Raw genomic sequence first — 24,378 nt, 5'->3', positions numbered from 1 at the left:
AGTAAAGTGATTTGTGCTTATTAGGAAACAATTTCATGTGAAATTAAGTTTTGTCATTACTATAAATAAATCACAGGTGCAAACTATAACTAATGTTGAAATTTACCTTCCACGACACGTTTGTAGTCATAATCAATTATATGTTGCATTATCAAAAGGTGTTTTTCAAGCTTCAACAAAAATTCTTATTAAAGAAGGATACCTTGAAGGAGAAGATAGAAATTTTACCAAAAATGTTTGTTATAATGATATTTTGTTATCTAAAAAATCTTAATTTTATTTATGTTTATAAAGATAAGTATATGTGAATATTCTACTTACACTATTTGTTATTATATATTAAAGGTAACATAATATACAAGGAACCCTTACAATTGAATGAAGATATCAACACAAAGCATTCACACGTTTATCTACATAAACATGCAATATATGTATACTGCATATATATATATATATGAGTGTGTATTTTGTAATTTATTCATAATTGACATTCTTTCGTAGGAAAGAAAAGTTGTAAAGAATGAAACACTTAGAATGATGATCAATCACTCGCATTAGTTAAGCCAATTCACACCAATGTATAATAATTTTACATAACAATGATGATAATGACATTCTTTTATTATATAATTTATATTGTTAATACAAGTGTGCGAATAGTGACATTGTTTATTTGAATTTTAATATTAAACATAAATATATAAATAAAAAATAAAAATGCAGATACACATGCGCGAGAGCGCCCGTGTTCCCACCAGTTATATTAAAGAAATTAAGTCAACTCCTTCATTGCGAGAACTTACAAATCACTATAATTAGTATAAAACTAAAAGAAATGAATATAATAATGAAAAAAATAAATAGAAGGATAAGATGATAAACTCCTGGAACAAACCCTAAGAAAATATCTATTTTCCAATCTCTTCTTCCATCTTCTCTGCAACAATGTCGTATTTCAACGTCAGAACACACCCATCCTCCCCCATCGCCCACATCAACAATAACATCAAGATATTCTACATAATTTATGGTGGCAGTCCAATCAAAATGTTCCTTGTCATAGGTCATTTGATCTCTTTTTTTCTTAATCTCTTTATAAATTTGTTCTTTATTAAAAAAGAAGGTCATGACAACATCCATGTAACACATTTGACGCGAAGTATTGAAACTTTGTACCTGTACAACAATCTGAATGCTCGTGAGTTTTTGTATTCAAGGAATTCTTCTTCTCTACCTTCTACCTTTTCCTCCTCCACTTGTTGTGAAAATGAAAAGCAGAGTAAAAGAAATAAAAATGAGAAGCATTAACAATTATTAGAATTTATACCACCTGCATTGATTGATTAGAACAAAATAAACAGTAAGACATTGGTTCAATAAAAAAATACCTTTAGATGAACGAAAAAACAAACAAACTTTTTTGTGGTTCACATTCCTTTTTATGTTTCTTTTCTCTCCCCAACTTCTTTTACTTTTTGTTCTTTTCCATCTTTTTCTTTCACGCATCTCTCAAAATTTTCTTTTGTATGTCCCTTTTTGTCGGTTATCAAATTACGTTCAGTTTTGACTCATTCTTTATAAATAATAAATATAAATGTAGTACATGTCTCTCACAAACAGAATAGGAAAAAAATTGTCTCCACCAAAAACAGTTTTTTAAAGAAGAATCTCTTTATAATATTAAAATAAACTTAATAATCATTTATTTTAAATTAAAAATTTGAATTTAAAAAAATTTAGTGAAATTTGAATTAAAAAAAACAAAAAAAAACCCAGTTTTTTTATAATTTTATCCTTTAAATAGCTAATTCTTTCCAATAAAAAAATCACCTTCACAGTAAAAAAATTACAATAAATTATTAAAAACAAATATTTAATAATATATTTTTATTTCAATAATCTATATATGATTCTTCTCTTAAATATTTTTTTATACGTTTATTTTTTTCAATTTTAATTTTAAATCAATATTTATTTTATTATTTTATTTTAGATATTTTCATATTAATATTTATTTTATTATTCTAGTTTGGATATTTCAATAATTTATATGAATAGTTATTAAATAAGTAATGGTTTTTTATAAGCAACGGTTTTATGATGGATGGATCATTTTGTTTTGGAAACTGATTCTCAGTTGGAAAGTGCTTTTTTCTATAACAAGATTCAGATGCACATGGTTATTCAGATGCACATGGTTACACATGGTCACGTAAATTTCTTATGCAGCATATTTTACACTTTTATTTTTTTATTTAGCACTTTTTTGTTTTTATTTTTCTATCTAACATCTTTTTACTTTTATTTTTCTATCTAGCACCCTTTTATTTTTTGTTTCCCTATCTAACCCCATTTCAAAAATAAATAAAAAATAATAACAAATTAACTTTTTTTTGATAATTTTAATTTTGAATGCATTAAAAAATAAATATTTTTAATGTTTAAAATAGTTAGAAATATAATTAATGAATAAAGAAATTAGTTTTTATAAAATAAAAATAAAAAAGTAATAAATTTAAAATGTTTAGTTTAAAATTATTTATTTAAGAATGAAGAAAACAAATTAAACCCTACAACAACATAAAAGTTGAATCTATAAACATAAATTAGTATTTATTTTTATTAGTATTGATGATGTAATCATGTTAATTTCAAGTAAAAAATACAGGACATAATTATAAAAAAAAATCAAACACAATTAGTATTAATTAATAGTGGACACACAAATAATATTGAAGTGTCTACCTTAAATGCAAAATCTTAAAAAAAAAAACTAATGCAAATGTTACACTTAATGCTTAAAAATGAGAAGAAGAAAAATGCAAAAATAAATAAGTCTAGAAAATAAAAACAACAACAAAAAAAGAAAAACAAAAAATATAAATAAATAAAGAATGGTAGAAAAAAAATTATAACTAAAAACATAAAAGATATAAAATAAAGGAAAAACAAAATAAAATAAAGATAAAAGATATAAAAAAATCCAAATAAGATAAATATATAAGTATATGTTGATCATAAAAAGGAAAATAAATTAAAGATGATCATTCATTTAATATTTTATTATATGGTCCATTAATTAGTTTGTGCGAAATGAAACACAATTAATGACGAGAAGTGCACAATTCAGTAATGTTGGAACATGTTCTTTATGTGTGTCATAGTGTTTGACAATATGAACATTTTTTGGTTCGATCATGTTGTTATCTTATGTTCATATCAATCCTTATTCAACTTGATTTTTTTATAATTATGTCTTGTATTTTTTACTTGAAATTAACATGATTTCATCATCAATAATAATAAAAATAAATACTAATTTATGTTTATAGATTCAATTTTTATGTTGTTGTAGAGTTTAATTTTTTATTTTCTACATTCTTAAAAAAAAAATTAAACTAAACATTTTAAATTTATTATTTATTATTTTTATTTTATAAAAACTCATTTCTTTATTCATTAATTATATTTTTAACTATTTTAAACATTAAAAATATTTATTTTTAATGCATTTAAAATTAAAATTATCAAAAAAATAATAATTTATTGTTTTATTTATTTATTTTTGAAATGGTGCTAGTTAGGGAAATAAAAAAATAAAAGGATGTTAGATAGGAAAATAAAAACAAAAGAGTGCTAGATAGGGAAATAAAAACAAAAAGGTGCTAAATAGAGAAATAAAAGTGTAAATGGTGCTAGATATGGAATTTATCCAAGTGTTTTTATAATATATTTATATTTTTTAAAATACAGGAACAAATTTATATTATTATTTTTAATTACGAGATTAAGTTATTTATTTATAAATAAAAATTTCAAAAAATAATATATCTCTTTATTTAATAATTTTTCATTACAAATATTTAATAATTTTGTATGTAAATTTATTTTAACAAATTTACAGTAACAATTAAATTAACTTATAATGTATAAATTTTATTTGATTCAAATTTGATGTGAAATTAAACTCTAAACTTGTTTTTTTTTATACAGTATTTTGATGTTTATTTGTTAGGATATACCTTTGGAGGAAAATAAAGAAAATATTTATTTTAAACACAAATTGTATTTTTAAAATAATTAATTATAAATATATAAATTTTAAGATAATTACTTTCTGTACAAATAATTATATTAACATAATATATAAATATAGTTATTAATGATAGAGATATACAAAACTATTTATAATATGTACAATATTTATAAATATAATTATCAATAATATTTATATATTTTAATTATAAATTATTAATTTTCTAAGAAAAATAAATACGGGATAAGATGTTTTTATTAAATTGAATTAAATTATTTATATTCTTTTCGGTAATGTTTATAAATATATCAATTATAATATTTTATTATTTAAATGTTATAATTTAAAATTAATCTTGAAATATGATCACTAAATATACAAAACACACTTCAATAATATTTTAAAAAAAATCCACTGTAATTTGATTATAATATCACTATTTCATAACATTTCAACATAATATAAATACTGATTATAATGAATTGTAGAAATAAAATATATATCAACGGTATAATAGATATCAATCCACTATCATCCCCTATCACAGAAGGTTAAGATATTTAAAAGTTGGCAAATTAAAAAAATAACTACTCTGAAAGTCATTTCCATTTGATAATTCATTTGAATTTGATCTAAATCTAAAATAAATAAAAAATAAAATCTCAAACAACTAAATCAAACAAAATACTTTTATTCATTTCAAAATCATGGTTATCAGAAGAACCATTAGATTTTCTTTTGTGCAACTTAAAAACATGAAATTGTATAATACGTATGTGATCCTATAACATCAAAACTATTGTATATAAAATAAGCACATATGACTTCCATCATTGATGTTTGGCACATTAGACACTTTCCTCTACGTTGGTGCAAATCATTATGTAAGTGATTTACATAAGGTACAAACAAAATTATTAATTTGTTAAAGTAAGACTCTTCAACAAAGGTTGAAACTTAAAGAGATGAATATACAATGAAATCAACCTTTCACATTCATTTTTCCGTAATCAACAATAAAGAGAAGCACTCATCATATGCCTTCAATAACGACATTGAAAGTTGTCGTGGAAGTCCTTAGCTCGAGTCATAAACATTTAGAGTAACCATGTGACCCTCATGCAGCCAAATATCAAATTTTAGATGTTAGGGAGAAACAGAAAATTATGAGAACAGACAAATCAAAAACATCACTAATACCAAATACTAATGGTAAAGTTCATATATTTTAGAAATCAACTAACCTTGTCATCTCTCTTTGTTGCTTTCAGTGACATCGAAAATCACTTGAGCGAATATACAATCATCAGAAGAAGAAAAAACATCAAATATCATCAAAATAAGTAAAAATTAAAAATTATTATAGTTTAAAAAAAGTAAAAAATAGGGACACCCAACCAACCTGGTAGACAAAATCAACTCATTGGTCCCTTTCTGAATCTGCCTCCGGTTTTAACACTAAATTTTGGTTTTAACACAAAATAAAAGTAAAATTAATAAATAGAAACTTGAAAATAAATACTACATTGACATTTATAAAATTTAAATGACACATAAAAGAAAGTATTGAAGCATAACAGATGAGTTTCCAGTGAGTGATAGTGGTGGGTGCTATAACAAATTTGAGAGAAGAAGTCGTCGGAGATTCCTCGATTGACCAACGAAATGAATGAATCGTCCTATTTTTTCTTTGTGCTGTATGGGAGATTTAAAAACAAAGAAACCACAATGTCAGGTGATAATAAAGTAAAACACTTTACATGAAAATGTGTCTCTCACTGCAGTGGAATAATCTATCTAATACTAGGAAGATGCAATTTGAATAGTTTTTTTGAATATCCCAAACAATATATCATTTTCGTACAACAATGTCATCTGATGGTAGAAGTGGTGGTGTTTCAATCCTTGGTTCCCATCAGATGACTTTGGAGGTTTTTGATGAGTTCGAACATGTGAATCTTGTTATTGTATTCGAGAGACTATGTGTGCAAAAGAAAACCTATTGAAGGAAGATGACACAACAAATATCTTTATTTTTTTATTTAATAGAGAAGAAGATCAGTTTAAAACAAAAAAGTAATGTACCAATCTCTCCAAAGTAACAACAAATAAAATAAAATATTAATTGAAAATTAAAAGACTGCTTTATTAACTTCTAAATTATAAAATATCCAAATAACTAAAATAAATTAATAAAATAAAATATTAAGTAAGGATAAAATAGAAAAAGAATTTAGAGCAGTTAAAGTGGGGAATCCCTTATATATATATACTAGCGGGAACACAGGCGCAAGTGCGCCTATGTATCCGCATTTTTTATATTTTATTTTTATTATTATTATATGTATATTGATATTTATTTAAATAAAATATAGATTTATGTGTATTTATATTTTTTAATTTTTTTCATAAACTTATGTGTATTTGTATTCTATAATATTTGACAATGTATTTGTATTTTATAGTATTTGACAATGTCTATGTATCTGTATTATTTGACAACGATGAGTATCAAATATTTGACAACACTACACTTGTGTATCTGTATTTCTAAATATTTGACATCATCTATGTATTTATTTTTTAAGATTAGCAAATGAGAATACACAAAACACTGTCAATTGTTAAAATATACATATACATATAAAATATTCATATACATATTGAAAGTAAATGAAACAATTTTTTATTGTTTGTAAAACATCATCTCAAAATATCAAATATTATAGAATGTAGATACATATAAATTTATGAAAATAAAAATAAAAATTTGGATATCGACACTATCACACTTGTGTTTTCACTAATTTTATAATAATTGTGTTAAAAATCATATTAAAAATTTAAAATTATTAATAAATCAGTTTTGATTTGAAAAAAATCAAATCAAATCAAATAATATGTAAATTTGTTAATAAAATTAGTTCGATTTAGAAAGAAAGAAAAAATAAAATCAAATATAAAAACTGATTATTCAATTTAGTTTTTATTTTAATTAAATATAAAATTTAATTAACTTAATAATATTTTAAAATTCAGTTTCACACAACATGGATGGACACTAATAATTAAGATGAAGTGGTTATTCAATTTTTTTTTTACCTATTTATTTATTCTATATTTTAATGATTTAGGCATTAGTATACATGAGAGAAAAAAAGTTCATTAGTGTCTTTATTTTAATTATTAGTATATGTTGGTTCTTGTTATTAGTAGGATTTAGAAAAAACATTAGTTTAGTCCTATCGCTTTAAAACATTAATTTAGTCCCTATACAACTTAGCCTTTAAAATATTAATTTAGTCCCTCATCTTATTATAAAATATTAAAAAATAACTAATCATAATTAAGCAGTTAAGAAAATTTTAAAAAAATAATGTTTACAAAGATGTCTTTAATGACATAATAAAAGTAATTTCTCTTAACAAGTAATATTTTATTTTCCATTTTCTACTGGAATTGAGTTGCAAATGAATCATTCATCATTAAATCTACCATTGCTTAAAATAAAAATGAAATATCTTGAGAAATTAGTATTGGTATAAAGTCCTTGACTCGGAAGAGATAATAGAATTGAAACTTTTTTTTTAATGAAAGTTTTCATGTTAGGCATCACTATGCAACTTGACATCTCAGCTAGGTTGACACCTCAAGTAACAACAATCATCTGCCATCACATGAAAAAAGTATTATTAAAAAAAAGGAAAAAGAAAGAAAATACAAAAATATGGGGGGACTAGACCAAAACCCACATGTTAACAAAAATGATACATAGGTAGACTATACTTATTCATAAAGAATTCTAAGAACAGACTAGATGGAAGTCTATTATACCAATGAAATGATTGTCTATGAATGAACCCTATATTAGACAACTTATCAGCACATGCATTTCCCTCACGAAAAATATGAGTAACCCTAAACCTGATTGTCCTACAGAAATTAAGACAAGTATTTCATCGATTACGAAGTATCCACGGAACAGTAGTCCTAGCAGTAAACGCAGCACAAACCAAGACAAAATCACATTCAAGCCAAACATTAGTAAGTCCCATCTTTTGAGTTTCCTCCATAGCATGTATAACTCCATAAAACTCAGCAACCAAAGCAGTCTGAACTTCAAGAAACCCTGAAAAAGCACCAATAAATTCTCTCATACTCCCACGAAAAATACCTCCACAAGTAGCAAGACCAGGATACCCCCTAGCAGCCCCATCAGTGTTAATTTCAACCCAGCCTGGTGAAGGAAATTCCCATCTAACTGGAAGAGGATGAAGAACTTTCCCACTACGAGTCTTAATACCAAAAAACTTAATCACGTTGAAATCCAACATATCATTCTTCATTGAAGCTTTAGACGAATTTCCCACTAGACAAGTTAAATCTTTAATTACCGAAATAGCCTTAGAAACCTCAATCTTATCCTGAAATCTAGCATAATTCCTCATACGCCATATCATCCATATAGAAAAGGTTGTCACAGCAAGTTTAATCAATTTAACCAAAGGACTACCATCACTCTTAATAAAAGAAAGAAGATCATCCTTATTAGAGAAATGAGAAGTAAGAAAAATCTGTCGAACCCAACTCCAAATATGTAATGCATTAGAACATTCAAAAAATAGATGTTGAATAGATTCTTCATGCTTTTCACAAAGCGTACACATAGAACATATATGCAAACCCTTATTCTGAATATGCAGATCTGTAGGAAGTCTCCCATGAAAATTTTTCCAGAGTACTAAAGTTTTGGAAGGCGAAATAGATGAAGACCAAATGAACTTACCCCAACCACCTGGAACTCCTGGTTCCAAGAAAAAAGTCCTAGCCGATTTAAGAGTGAAACGACCAGACTCATCTAGAATCCAATTAGGAATATCTTGTTCCTCTCTAACCATTTACTTTAAGTTGCAAATGAATCATTCATCATTAAATCTATCTCACACAAAGTACTTTACATTCACCTTAAGCCAAAAATTTAGTAAGATAAATGCAATGTACTAAGATAAAAAAAAAACACATGTCTCCAACCACAATACACACAACAACATGACATGATTATATATAGTTATTGTGCATCATGTATTTCTTTATTTGAGTGAATATTTAAAATATATAAATTTTTAACAAAATAATAATATGTAAAAGTAAAAGTGAATCTACTTTACACCATAAAATGGAAAGACCAATCTCGGTAATATTGGTAGCATGTCCATTTCAATTGTAAATGTTGTTGTGATTCTACAAACAACTTTTTCGCCCAAACATCTTCATCTCAATTTGGTCAGTTTGGCTTTCATCACGACTCGCTGCAATCAAGGTCTTTTCAAACATTGAAAAGCAAGTAACTACAATGACCGCACACCAAATTAGTTACAACAAACAAATTCACCTCTCACGATATAAACAATATTAAAATTGCAGTCACAGAAGGAAGGAATGAATAAGGTGCAGACGCTGTTTTGTGTTGAGAATAGTTAGTATAATAAACTTAAAAGATTGAAGGAGAAGTAAAAGTATGAGCGGAAAGTGACCAAACAAAATGAAGAAACGACTAAAGAAAAAGGCAAAACCATAGGGAAGGGAAATCAAAGGGATAAGGGAAAACCTGGGTTGTGTAATAAGCGATGACATGATCATATTAATGTTGCTCTTATCCAAATGCACACAGTTTCAAAATCTGCACATCAGAACAACAAAACAACGCATCTTTATCTTAAAAGCATAAAGCTCCAATCCAGTCCACCCATAAATCCCATATTTGGTATGTACACTATTCAAAACAGAAAAAGCTACCAAATCGGTCATGTTGTTACTATAGTAAATACATATACAATAGTAATAGAAAAACCAAGATCTCTATAATTCCAATTGAAAAACTAGCAAAACAATTATCAAGCACAACCACATAAAAAAAACATTTTGCAATGAAAGAGTAAACCTTGAGAGAAAGATCTTACAGGATGAGAGGAACCAATTCAAAGCTTCAAGGCCTTACCAGTGGCCTTGTTGACCGAAGAGGCAGGGCACCCCTCGATCCTTCCAAAATACTCAAAGAAAAATATCACATTTTTCATGAATGTGGGTTGTAAGGGAGACACATGAAGCCACTGATACTCATTGGTGGGATTGGAAGGTGCAAGGATAAAAAGTGACCAATGCTTCTTCCTGTTCCTTATTCTTTTTTTTTTCAACACTTCCTTCGTATCTTCTTTATTATTTTCTCTAATATTTTTTTTCTCTCCAAATTTGAATAGTTACTCCCTTTATTTATGCAACTGATTTTGAAAATAAACTTCCTTTCTTTATGTAACTGATTTAGAAAATAAACCATCTTTTTCAATTCATAACTGCTCATTCACCTCTCTTTCAATTCATAACCGCTCCTTCACCTCTCTTTCAATTCATAACCGTTCCTCCACCTCTCTTCCACCTCTATTTCAATTCATAACGATTCCTCCACATCTCTTTCAATTCAAAACCGCTCTTCCACCTCTCTTCCAATTCAAAACCGCTCTTCCACCTCTCTTTCAATTCAAAACCGTCCCGTTACATATACCAAATATTGTAGAAAAAAAAATAAGAAATGACACAATGACCATAATACAATAATAAAATTAAATATTAATATAAGGATAAAATGGGGAAATTTTTTTTAAAAGCATTTAAGAGGGAAATCCCCTTTATATATATATATATATATGTATAGATGTATAGATAAATTTACAGTTCATTTTAATAAATACAAATACATGTAAGAAAACACATAAATTTTATCAAAACATAGCTAAATAGTAGTAATATATGATAAATTTACCGATTATTCAATTTAGTTTTATTTTAATTAAACATAATTTTTAATCAAATTAAATAAATTTTACAATGCATATTGTCACCAATAAAAGTAAAAACATAGTATGGAACACTAATAACATAGTATGGAGCACTAATAACATTTTTGTTACCCGCATTTTTTATTGATTGAGGCAAATGTCAAATAGATGTCAATCTCATTTCTGAATATTGTTGTTTCTCTATAAGTTCTTCTTCTTGTATTCATTTCTCCTCTCTATTTCAAACATTTAGTCTTCAAAATTGTGTTCGTCGTTTTAGTAATGATATTTTATCACTTATATTTTCATTTTGTTATGTAATCTATTAAAATGTAGAAAAATAATAAACAATAAAAAGTATTTAAAAAATTATAAAAATTAAATATTTATATTTACTTTTAATTAGACATTTTAAAATTCTAAATATTTTTTTAAATAAGATTATATAATTTTTTTAATACTATTTTTTGATAAAGTTACAGTAAACAAAACTAAGTTAGTAAATATTAAGATAAACATAGAAGGGTATTGATGTATTAATTTCAAGTAAATTTTATATTTGCTAACAATATTAATTTTATCTACAAAGTAACTTATGTGATATTTTTTTATCATAAAATTTTTAAAAAAAATACACCTAAAGTAAGAAATGGATCAATTTTAAATACAAATGATAATATTATAAAAGACTTTCTTTAACTGATTTCATATAAGACTGTTTTTGTCTAAAAAAAAACTCACGACACAATAAAAATTAAAAATTTATAACTATTAATAAAAATTGAAAAACATACTATCATTTTATTCATAATCTTTATTCATTTTTCCAATTGTTTTCTTTTTTTTCTTATTAATTTTATTATATTTTTTTTGAATATATCAATTTTCCACAAAATCAAGGGTTTAGGGTTTATTTAATTTCTTATTAAGATGTTGTTACAAAATTTTACATTAGTTAATTATCATAAAACAATACACCACTGATGTTATCAATTTTCTTATAATCTTTATTTATCTTCACAACAGTTTTTTAATCCAAAATATATCTTTATTAAATTATTTTGATTATACGATTGTCAAAATAAGTATTTAATTTAATTTTTTACATCTTATGACTAATCTCATATATATATATATATTATTTATAATGTGTTATATTTTTAAGATGTATTCTAAAGTTAATTTTAGAGTTTATAGTTTATCTTTTACTTTCACTATTTTATTTGAAATTTTTTCTTTCTTCTTTAAATCCCACGGTACATCATATAACAACCATAATTACATTTTTTTTCAAAAGTTTTGTTTATTCCAATAATTATTGTTAAAATTATAGTATGAAGAAATTTCTAAATTTTTGTACGTAAAAGATAAACTTACAATTTTTTTTTATGTTTCATTGTTACTTATAATAAAACCACTATGATTGAATTTTAAATAAGAATGAAATTTGAAAAATGCCAGAACACTCTTCTAAAAACAATTTTTTGCAATGGTTTAAATTTATTTAAAACTAATTAAATAGAATTTGAGTTTCATATTTTTGTATAATTTTTAATATTTTATTAATTATGGGTAAAGATATATATCTTTGGTAATAATTAAAAGTTATTTAAAACTACAAACTCAATTGAGAAAACAATTAAATAAAATTTGAGTTTCATATATTTTTAATATTTTACCAATTATCGAAATCAAACCAATATTTTCCATTAGGTCTATGTACAACGAATAATATATGACAATCATTGCAACACATGTGACACCATTAAATAATAAAGCAAAAATTCATTCTCAATTGTTCAATCAACTTTAATCATGAAAAATATTATATACCAAAGAAGAAAATGCAATGAAATCTGCTATCTTTTCTTTGCCTTGGACCCGTATAAAGACTCATTTAAATTGTTTCTATCTTTCGCACTAAAATTGTTAAGAAAAATAAATGGGGAGAAGACTTGTTGCTTCTTAAGTTTTTCTTTCTCTCATTCCTCTATTTTGCTATGAATATTAACTCTCTACAATTAACAAATAAAGAACAAACAAAATATTTGTATAGTATGTAAAAAGTAGAGTTAAGAACACAATGACATACCTTTTTTACATAATGCTATCTAATGACCAATCCTATTTTGAAGGTGGTGTTTAAAATCATAAATTTATGAAAAATTAAGATGATTGTAATATCGAAAATCAAAACCTAAAAGAAGAAAATATAGAGGAAGAACAAAGATAGAAAAATAGTAATGACAAAAAACTAAAAAAATCAAATTAAAAATAACTTTTCTGTAAATATGAAAAAATGAAGATATAGTTTAGTTAATGTTATGCATGATTTTATTTAAATTCATAAAATTATTAGTGAAAAACGTGTCTTATGAGGACTTTCAAATTTAATCTCTGAAAAAGTCATTAAATCTTAATATTTTAGAAAAATATAAATTGATAATATAATTTATATGTTCAAAAATATTATTTATCACACATTTCAATTATGAAATTATTTATATATTTAGAAGTAATTGTTTATTATAATATTTATAGTTATACAAAATAGTATTTATTTTGTGTGATTCGCATGCTAAAATATTTATATAATTAATCCTTAGAAATATTAAATATATAGCAATCTACCTCTTAAGAATATTCTTAGTGGCAGAGTGTTTAATGAATAAAACTTGTTATCTTGTTCCAGACGTGTACCTTTCTTCATTTCAGAGTCTTCTGATGCCCAATGCAGATAACAATTTGCTCCAACCTGGAAGAAGTTCTAACTCGCAAGTTTCTTGCTTTAAACCTTTTTATTTTCTTTTATTTCCCTCAGTATTCTATTTATCTATAAAAAAAAATATGCTATTGCAATTTAAGTTAGATTAAAATCCTAGTATGATGGTTAAGTTGGGGGGAAAAGGTTGAAGATTGAAGCCAAATTGTATGTTTTTAAAGATGTGTCTTGCTCAAGAGTAAAGTAGAGATAATCAAATGGGAGAAAATCATATAAGCTGTTTGATTGAATAAAAATAAGAAAAGGAATAATTTAACTACAATATACATAGAAAATGAAAAGTATTTCAAAAATTAGACATGTAATAAACATAAATATTTTTTTCATTTTCTTATATTTTTCTAAAATAAAAAAAAAAATCAAATTACATATTTTTAGTATTTTCCTTACTTTGCGTTTTTCTAAAAGAAATAAATTTTGCATTTTTTTTCATAACACAAAACAAATGTAATAAATTAGCATTGGATTTAAAATGAAGTAGAAAAACAATTTGACAAAAAGTAACCAGGTTTGATGAGGTGATAAGTATTACAAAAGACATGATAAAAATGTTAAAGTTCTTACAAAAACGTGACATTTACGTGCAACACACACAATGTTACACCACAATAAAATACTTATAAATAATCAAACATAAAAGTAATATTAAGTGATTATTCTTTAACATGAGTATCCGTATTTTTTATTTATTATTTATATATAATTATGTTTAATATTAAAATTGAATAAACAATATTATTATTCACACACTTATATTATCATATTATCAGTATAAATTTAAGTTCATTTTAATAAATTCAAATATATAAAAAAACACGTAAATTTGATAGTTTTTCTACCGCGTACTTTCTATTTTATTAATTTATTTTGGTTATTTGAATATTTTTTAATTAAATCTTAAAGAAGAGAAAAATTACCAGTTTTATGTCTCTTCTTTGTACTCCCACATGCTCTTGACCTGGTAGTATTTCACAAAATACTCTAAACAAAATGATGATTACAATCACCCCAAACATAATCATAGTAGTCAGCACATTGGTATCAAAACTCATTGCCCCTAATCAATCTTCAAAATGAATCACAAAATATCACAGCAGAGTGTGCACATGTATTACATAAATACATGTTTCAACTCTTGAGAAAAAAAATAAAATTATTGTGACCCAAAGGGAAGATGGATGGTGGGGAAGAGAGGACATCATAGTTTTTTAAGGAAGTTTGAACATTTTGGTTTTCATTTATGTGATCCACCATTTAGCTAATTAATTGAAGTTAGACTTCTATAATTATTTCTATAAATATGACTAAATATAAGCAATTGATTTTAATAATTTGCAGTGATGCTAATTTCTTCCTGTTATCTTGAAAGTACAAATAGTAATAATAAAATAATGTTAAATTTGTTTTTCACTCTTTTCAAGTTGCAAATCAAATGTTACCTCTAAATTCTACTAAAACATAATAAACATATTAAATGTTATACCTTTAATTATGTGTTCTTAAAAGTCAACTTCTAAGTTTCACTAAATGACATAAATATATTAATTGTCCTTACCTCTAATTATGTGTTCTTAAATAAAAAAAAAGGCAAACCAAGTTAAGAAAATCAACAACTCAAAAATAGAAAATATGATTACTACCTAAACTAGCATTCATCTAACTCATTTCATATGCATATCCTAAATCCCTATAAGCAAACCCAAGACTTGAAGAAGAATTTGAGATATAAAAAAATATTTATAACAAAAATATGTTTAAATCAGATTGTTCTATTCGTCATATAATAGGCAATTTCTGATAATAAAAAAAATTGTAGTAAAAAATAAATATTCATAACTTAAAATTTCAATCTTTATTATTTTTAAAAACCATTTTTCTTAAAAAAAAACTTTCAATTTAAAAGATTTTAAATTTTTTAAAAAACAACAACAAATATATTTCACTTTTTTTATTTTTAATTTAAAAATAGCTTTTAAATAGGAAGCACACTGAAAAGCACATTCTAATAAAACGTTTGATACAAGAAAAATAATCGTACTACACACAAAATCAATACTGACGAGGTTGATAAATCAGAATAATTATATTTTTTTTATTGATAAAAATTTATATGGTATTTTTTGCTGTAAATTTATATTTACTTGAGAAAAGTTAAATTCTCACCTTTATATAGATATAGTTTTAAGCAAAACCTTAATTAAAATTTACATAAAAACTATTTTTCTCTAAAAAATATTATATTTAAAAATTAAATCAGATATGGAAACACATATTTCAATTTCAAATTCTAAATATATTAAATAAAATTTCATAAGAAAATTTCCACCATCTTATATACCATTAGACATAATTGAATTGAATTGTTGGTTCTTGGCAATGTAACACATGGGAGTATTTATAACGGTTTGAGGCACAAATAATTTATGTTTTTTTGTAGCAGGACGTTATTTCCGTTACTAATACTTCAGAGGATTATAAAATAATTACAGTTAACAAATATTACACTGAATCAGATACTTTCAGTTTGCTACTTTCAAACATTCTCAAATCTCTAATCACTTTTGGTTTGTTTTTTCTTTCTCTCTCTTACCCAACCGTGTGGTCCAGATTTGTCCTTCGGTCACCGACTGCGCAGGTAACATTTTAATTCAACTTTTTTAAAACCATCAAAATTAACTTAATTTATTATTATTTTTTCTTAAAACAAGTTGAATTATTGTTTTAAAAATAAAATTATATTAAGAGATAAATTAAGTTAAATAAATATTAGAATAAATTTAAAATTTAAAATTAATTTTAATTAAAACTAAACTTTTAAAATCGTCTTTATTGTTACATATATACGCTAAATCCGTTTGTATTTTTTTTATGTCCAATTCTTACATTTTAAATCTAGTTTATCTACAAAACTGAATTTAAGGTTACGATCAATTTTATTTATTTTATAAAATAAACATTATTAAACCTTTTAGGGTTTAGAATTTCGGGATTTAATTTATTTAATTTAAATTTTAATAGAATTAATATGATAAAATTATATTTTAAATCAATCCAAATTACATACCAAGTTTTAATTAAAAGTTTAGCAAGTTTGAATAAATGATTGGAAACGAAAAATGAAGTTTATACTCTCTTTGACGTTGAAGTTTTTCAGAACGAAATTAAGAAATGTGATTTAATTTTAGATTTTCATTTTTTAATCTTTTTATATTAATTAGATTTGCTTATGTATTTTCAAGTTCTGTGATAAATAATTGAAGATATAACAAAAATATTTCATCGATGTTATAAAATGACAACTAAAAATAAAATAAATAAAAAAACTAACTTTTTTAGTAAACTATTAAAAGAAGTTGTAGTAATACACATTATTTTTTAAACAAAGAAAGAATTAAATATATTTTTTTTTATCTTGGAGATAGTAAATTTATTTTTCTCATTTAATAATAGCTATGGAAAAGAAAAAGGTTCCTTAACTTAACTTGGTAAAAGTTGTCAGTGGGAAGAAGCCAAGAGAGATCCATCTTCATACCCTGCAATGCAATGCATGGAAGCCATTTTCTAAATTCTAGGAGAATCGGAGCATCTCATTATTTTGAAGGATTACTGTAATTTATTTTACACTTTATTTTTATCTGTTTGTAATTTTGTAATCCCTATTTAATTGAGAATATGCTATTTATAATTTTCTTTTTCGTTTTCTTCCTTCTTTCTATAAAATGTATCATTTCTCATATGAAATAATACCGAGATGAAATGGCTTTCTTCATACTCTGCTCATAGTTCAGTTCCACTTAGTAAAATCTCTGTTTTTGTCTTTCCAATGGACTGACAGAACTGTCTGCAAATCAAACTCTGTTTACAGTTGGATATGGGTGGGGCTTCATATTATTGGCTTGTGATATTTCTTTTCCATATACAATTAATCTGTTATTAAGTAATACTAACAATAGGTAAACCTTGTCTAAATGATTATTTCTATATGGTATGTGAATGTTATGTGAGCTTGCAAAGTCATTATTTTGTCATGTGTTGATAGCATTTCTAGCTTCATCTATATGAAGTATACTTCATTTTTATTTTTATTTTAAGACTCATGAACAAATTTTTCTTTTTGATTGAAATCATAGTTTTATGATATGATTTTATTTTAATTATGCAAAAAATTTCTGTTTTACATTCAGGATGGTGTAATGGCAACTCATGACGAGGAAACTAGACGATTTTTCAAGCACTCTTCTGTGCAAGTGCTGCTTTGTCCTCGCATTGCTGGAAAACGACACAGCTGGGCCAAACAAAAGGTTTGGCTTGACAATGATTCTACCCATTAAAATATTTTTATTTACTGGAACAGTTGATTCATTGTCTTAGAATATTTTAAACAATCTCCTCCTGTTCCCAGTTAGGTATACTTTATGGGGACCATACTACTACTGATAGGGTGGATCCATTTGGTAGTTTGCCTAACTTTTTGTCATGAATGTCAGAATTTATGACAAGATTTAGTTTCTCTAGCTGTTTCTATATCTACATCTTTTTGCATTGAATCTCTGTTTATATGTTCACATACTTCTACAATTTCAATTCTAGAGTTCCAAAATAATTATTTTCTTTCTAATTATCAGGAAGTTGAAAGAATATATACACATCATCAGAAAACTGTAATTGTGGATGCTGATGCTGGAAATGGCAAAAGAAAAATTGTAGCATTTGTTGGTGGACTTGATTTGAGCTATGGGCGATATAATGATCCCCACCATCCTCTCTTTAGGTCACTGCAGACACTGCATAAGGATGACTATCACAACCCTACTTTCACGGTAGTATATTTCTGTTTGGTTGTATTATCACTAGATTTTTCCATCAATCATTTCATAGGCAACAAAAGTAAATGTGTAAATTAAAGCCACTAAGGTTTATAATATAACTCCAATTTTTAGTAGTTCTTGAAGAAACCAAATTTCGGCAAATAAATATTTCCATATTCTTGTGTAGGGAAGATTAAAGGATTAGTTTTAAGTGTATGTTGTGATAAGTTCAACACACTTTGAATAGTAAATCTATCATTGCCAGTCGTGTAGAACCTCATATATAATTAGAGCTATTAAAATGGGCTACCCAGCCTAGCCCACCACTGGTTGGCCATTTGGTGGGCCAACTGCTCACTTATCAGTGAGTTGCACAAAAATTAGTTCGGCTCTGCTCACCACAAGTTAGTGGGTTAAATCGGCCGAAATTCACTTAATTTAAAAATTGCAAATTTTTAGTTTTTTTTTTCTTCAATCTCTTTTTAATATGAAAATGGGAACCAAAATACTGGAATAACCATAACAAAAAAAAGCATCACATTGATATGCACATAAATGACCATGCCATATGTTAATATGTATAAAAGACAATACCTGAAAATGATAATTCTAAATATCATACTAATATGCATACAAAGTACAAACACTAAATGATAATTTTAAATAACATCCAAGTAATTATCACTGGTTGGTGAGCCAGCCTGGCTAACCATTGGTTCAACTCAGGTGAGCTGGGTTCTTAGTGGGCCGGATCTCACAGGCTTTGACCCACTTTGACAATTCTATCTATAATGTGTTGTTTGTTGCTATTTAGATGGTCTTTGAACATGTAAATCTATTCCATATTTCTGGCACATCTAAAATTTTCCTGCAAATTCATAGTAGAGTTGTTCTCCTATTTTAGCCTTGCAATAAAAAATAATGGAAGTATGTAGCTAAGAACTAATACTTATCAATTCTAAAACGAAGTTTGTAACTAGAAGACCATATTATTCTGATGATGTGGATTTTACAATGATGGGGTAATGCTGGTGGCTGTCCACGGGAGCCATGGCATGAATTACATTCTAAAATTGATGGTCCAGCAGCTTATGATGTTTTGACCAACTTTGAAGAGCGCTGGCTAAGAGCTGCGAAACCTGAAGGAACTAAAAAATTTACAAGTTCATATGATGATGCATTGCTTAAGCTAGACAGAATAAAAGATATTATCAGTTCAACTGATTGTCTTAATCTTAATGAGGATAATCCTGCATCATGGCATGTTCAGGTGCTCATTTGATTAGTGCTGAATAGAGATTTAGAATTTCTAGAAGCAGTTTAATTTCTTCTCATTTTATCAAGTTAAAGGAAACCATTGAATATGCATGCTTTTGGAATGCAGATATTCCGTTCAATTGATTCAAATTCTGTCATGGGATTTCCGAAGGAGCCAAAAGATGCATCAAGTGTGGTAAGTGAAAGGTTTTAATGTTTCTAAGTTTTCTTCTCATGCTAGATTTCAATTCATCAGACATGAGTCACCGTATGTGTAATGAAGGGATAGTTAAATATTACTGTGTTTATGCAGAATCTAGTATGTGGGAAGAATGTTCTGATTGACATGAGTATACATACAGCATATATAAAGACCATTCGTGCTGCACAACATTACATTTATATTGAGACTGCATTTTTCATCGGGTCTTCATATAATTGGAGTCAATATAAAGACCTTGGTATGCAACTCTTCTTTCTGAATATGTTTGCCTTTTGCTTCAAGAATTCCTTCTTTTACTGTGCTGAAGATTTTGAAGAGCATAAATTGTTATGGTATATCAGTTTTTATAAAGGATAAAGCATCCTAAGCGAAAATTCATTATGCAGAATTTATATTTTACTAATTAAACTTGATGATCTACGAATTATGTAAAAGAAAAAAGACCAGTTCCTTTCAAATCCATGATATGTTATTTTGGTGCATTTTATATGGATCAAAGGCTCTGGAAATTACACGAGTATCTAATAGCAGATAGTGTGGTACATTTTTTCTATTTCATTAAATTGTTTGTAGCCAAATCTTACGAAAATATAAATCCCTGTCGTTCCTCTAAAGGTTAATAATTGAATATTTAACTTGTTCTAATTGTATTTTCAAGGTGTTATCAAATGTTTAGTTCCTTTTATACATTCATGACATATCAACTGTATCTTTAAGTTGTTAATTTTCTTTGGCCATGTTGTTGCAAGGAGATTTGAACCTACAACCTGTAGCGAGTTAGCACGTACTTGAACTTCTCACCACTAGACACTCCTGGTGGATTTTCTATAATCACATACTGGGTGAAGATGAATAACGAGGTTGATTAGATTGTTTCAAATATGTCATTTTAACGGTAATTCCATGTTTTTGCAGGAGCTAATAATTTAATTCCAATGGAAATTGCGCTCAAGATTGCAGCAAAGATAAGGGAAAATGAGAGATTTGCAGTGTACATTGTTATTCCAATGTGGCCAGAGGGTGTTCCAACAGGTGGTGCCTGTTAAAGGATTCTTTTTTGGCAGGTATGCTTCAACTCACAAGATAAAGGCCAGTATTTTTTGTCTGACAAGGATTTGATTGAACTTTCATATTATCTACCTGGATTCCTGCTTTATGAATCGTGATTTTGAACACCCAGATGACCTGTTGATTTCTCGACTCATCAGAAAAAAAGAAAATGACTAAAACTTATATTAGGCTGGAACAACCTTTAAGTTGATAATAGTTATGCGACTTCTCGCCCCATAAAGCAACCTGGCTTGATCACTAGTCTGACTGTTTTAATAAAAAGTGTAAAAATGCTGTAAAGAATCGAGTATTAGTTATTTTATTTTATCGAAATGATAAGGCCTACGATAAATATTCTTTTCAATTGCGTTCTATTCTGGCTTTCCTTTTATGCAATGTTTGAAATCCTGTCTTTTAGGTTTTTGATTGGTCACCCTGGCCTCTAGTTGCATATAAGCTCCATTTTAATCATAGACCAGTATTACATTTTTTTCTCCTATGCTTTCTGCTTTAGACCACGTGGCTTCTTTTTCCAACAACTAAGCCTTTTTCTCATTACATTGGAGCAGCTGCATGGATCAACAATTCCATTTGGCATCATAAAAAACCAAACTTCCATCGAAATTACTTACCTTGCAGTTAGATAGGGAATTTTACAATTCCTATAATATTCGAGTACGTTGAATTTGAATTGATCTCGTTTTGGGCTTGAAGCAGAATTTTCTCCACAAGACTATTTGAACTTCTTCTGTCTTGGCAATCGTGAGGCAATAGATTTGTATGAGAATGTCAGTGTGTCCAAAACTCCTCCGCCAGCGAATAGTCCACAAGTATGAATGCTATGCTCCCATTCCCTCTTCCCTTCTCAATTACATTTTTCTACTTGCACAGTTTTATGTTGGCTAATGCCTATTGACGGCCTCCCCTGAAAGATTCTAGTGTGTAGTTAAAATTACATTTTCAGAAAAAAAAAAAACGGAAGAGCATGGAGGCTCAGAAAAAATTTCAATTCTGCTTTCCCCATTCCCACTTTCCTTCTCAACTACATTTTTTCTGCTTGCATAGTGTCGTGAAATAGTGGGTTCGTATAAAGTTATAGATATGTATTACCAATGAATACCAAAAGTTTCATGATTCTGTTAGCATGTAGATTGCCCCCTACAACACAAAGGGTGAAAAACTGTTATATACTCTATCCAAGTGTCTTAATTGTTTTTTTTCTTCATCTGTCAAATGCAATCTCCCTTTAATGCAATTTTAAACTTGTGCGCCGGCGCTCTTTGGCCAGGAAAATAGTAGAAACAATCGACGATTCATGATGTATGTTAATTCAAAAGGTATGATAGTTGATGATGAATATGTCATATTGGGGTCTGCAAACATCAACCAGCGCTCTATGGAGGGAACGAGGGACACCGAGATTGCAATGGGAGCCTACCAACCTCATCATACCTGGGCAAGATTGTCGGCTTATCCACATGGGCAGGTTAATTTTATTGTAAAGTTAGTGGCTTGATTGAAAGATCATTACTTGAAGTTGAGATAAATTACACACACATGTCTAATAATATATTGTGAAGTTGATCAAATCTACACCTTTTTTATTTTTCTGTCAACAGCTATCTATTATTGCACACTCTAATTTCTAAAGTGCCCTCTTTACTTTATTTGAGTCAAATCCAAATAATCAGGCCCTTGCACAAAACAATATCTTTGGGCTTATTTTTGGTTTCTCTAACTGCCAGGAAAATTAATATGCATTTCCCAATATAATTTCTAAGGTACTAAAAGTCTGAATTTAGCTTCTGGTTTACTAATTTTATGTTTTTGTAATGTGTGAAGTGAAAGAGTAATAGTTGTAAATAGCTTCCATGTTGTTTTGACAATGTTATTTTTACATTTGACCTGGCTGTAATTCTGTGAAACTATACATGCAGATCCATGGATATAGGATGTCACTTTGGGCTGAACATACGGGTACTATTGAAGACTGCTTCTTACAACCAGAGAGCCTTGAATGTGTTAGAAGGATTAGAACAATGGGTGAAGAGAACTGGAAACAATATTCAGCTAGTGATGTAACAGAGATGAGAGGGCATCTTCTGAAGTACCCGGTAGAAGTTGATGAAAAGGGTAATGTAAAATCCCTTCCTGGCCATGAAGAGTTCCCAGACGTGGGAGGAAAGATTATAGGATCATTTTTGGCCATTCAGGAAAATATGACCATTTGATTATTTTTTACCTTCACATTGTTGCAATTAGGATGTAGGATGAATGTAAATTAGAGACAATCTTTAAATGCAAAGTAGTTGAAGAAACACCCTGTTCAGTGTATATAGTAATAAAATATTTTTCACTCATTTTTACAGTTGGATCGTTTTTGAATCTCTAACTATTTTATTTGTATTTTTACATTCACATTAATGGATACAACGTGGCATTCTTCCACTTTACAACTGCTAACCTGGTACAAGACGCTTTTAAAGTTTGTTGTTTACTAGTACTGACGCGTGCAACCCAGGGACTTTTACAAAAAAATCAATTTTAAATTACAATATTATAGAAAATAAAAAATTATAATTTTTTGGTATTATATTAAATCTGTAATTACAAAACACAATATAAGTCCTGTAATTATTAAGAATTTAAAATAGTTAAAAGAAACAAAAATTAGATACAAGTATAATTGAAATTAATAAATATGAAATTGACAAAATTTTTAAAAAAATGCAATAGGACATGGTAAATAATAGTATTTTAGTATGTCTGTCTTGTTTTCATAAAAAGACAGCGAGTCAAAATAGAAAAAAAAATATTCTATATATAGGAATGAAAATAATGAGAAAACATGTTTGAGATTATTGAATAAACAGATTTTGAAAGAAGGCAATAGAGTATCAATTGGAACATAGTATTGAAATCGAAATTTATTAACTTATGAACAAGTAAACGTAACATGAACCGTATACAACATATTTGCAATAAGTGACATTAAATAATATAATTTATTGGCAGAATAACAATATGTACCTATTAGATTTGCACTATATTATATTTACTACAACCTTTGTAAGGCAAAAGCTAAGTTTTTAAAAGGACTTGCACTTAGTCACACAACATAACAAAATGAAGAAATAATAGTAAATGGAATACATAGTTGTTTTTCTTTAACTACCATAATTTTAGTGTTGAGCAATATCACATCTAATGTCAACACATCTCAATTAGCACAACACATAACTTAGATGAAAAAAATGTGGAGGAAAAATAATAGACCTACAAAATAAATGTAACCCTAAATAACATAAATTACACAAAGAATAACATATCATATATGAAGAATGATTTTGTACCTATCATAAATTTTGTTTTAATACTTTAAAACA

General features: G+C 26.8%; 1 protein-coding gene across 1 annotated transcript in view; it reads left to right on the top strand.

The window, feature by feature from the left end:
* LOC137817952 (phospholipase D beta 1-like) overlaps positions 1-23,439 on the top strand; it is a 35,665-nt gene extending 12,226 nt beyond the window's left edge. Inside the window, exons 2-9 of the mRNA XM_090296141.1 lie at positions 17,833-17,955; positions 18,280-18,478; positions 19,500-19,732; positions 19,847-19,915; positions 20,033-20,180; positions 20,858-20,985; positions 22,257-22,478; positions 22,930-23,439. Of these exons, the coding sequence (XP_090152267.1) occupies positions 17,833-17,955; positions 18,280-18,478; positions 19,500-19,732; positions 19,847-19,915; positions 20,033-20,180; positions 20,858-20,985; positions 22,257-22,478; positions 22,930-23,223 (1,416 nt within the window). The 3' untranslated portion in view covers positions 23,224-23,439. The remainder of the gene's footprint in view (positions 1-17,832; positions 17,956-18,279; positions 18,479-19,499; positions 19,733-19,846; positions 19,916-20,032; positions 20,181-20,857; positions 20,986-22,256; positions 22,479-22,929) is intronic.
* The last annotated feature ends 939 nt before the right edge of the window (positions 23,440-24,378 follow it).

This window comes from Phaseolus vulgaris, chromosome 10 (genome assembly GCF_051622355.1).
Source record: "Phaseolus vulgaris cultivar YP4 chromosome 10, ASM5162235v1, whole genome shotgun sequence".
Lineage (NCBI taxonomy): Eukaryota > Viridiplantae > Streptophyta > Magnoliopsida > Fabales > Fabaceae > Phaseolus > Phaseolus vulgaris.
This window is presented reverse-complemented; position numbering and strand designations above follow the sequence as displayed.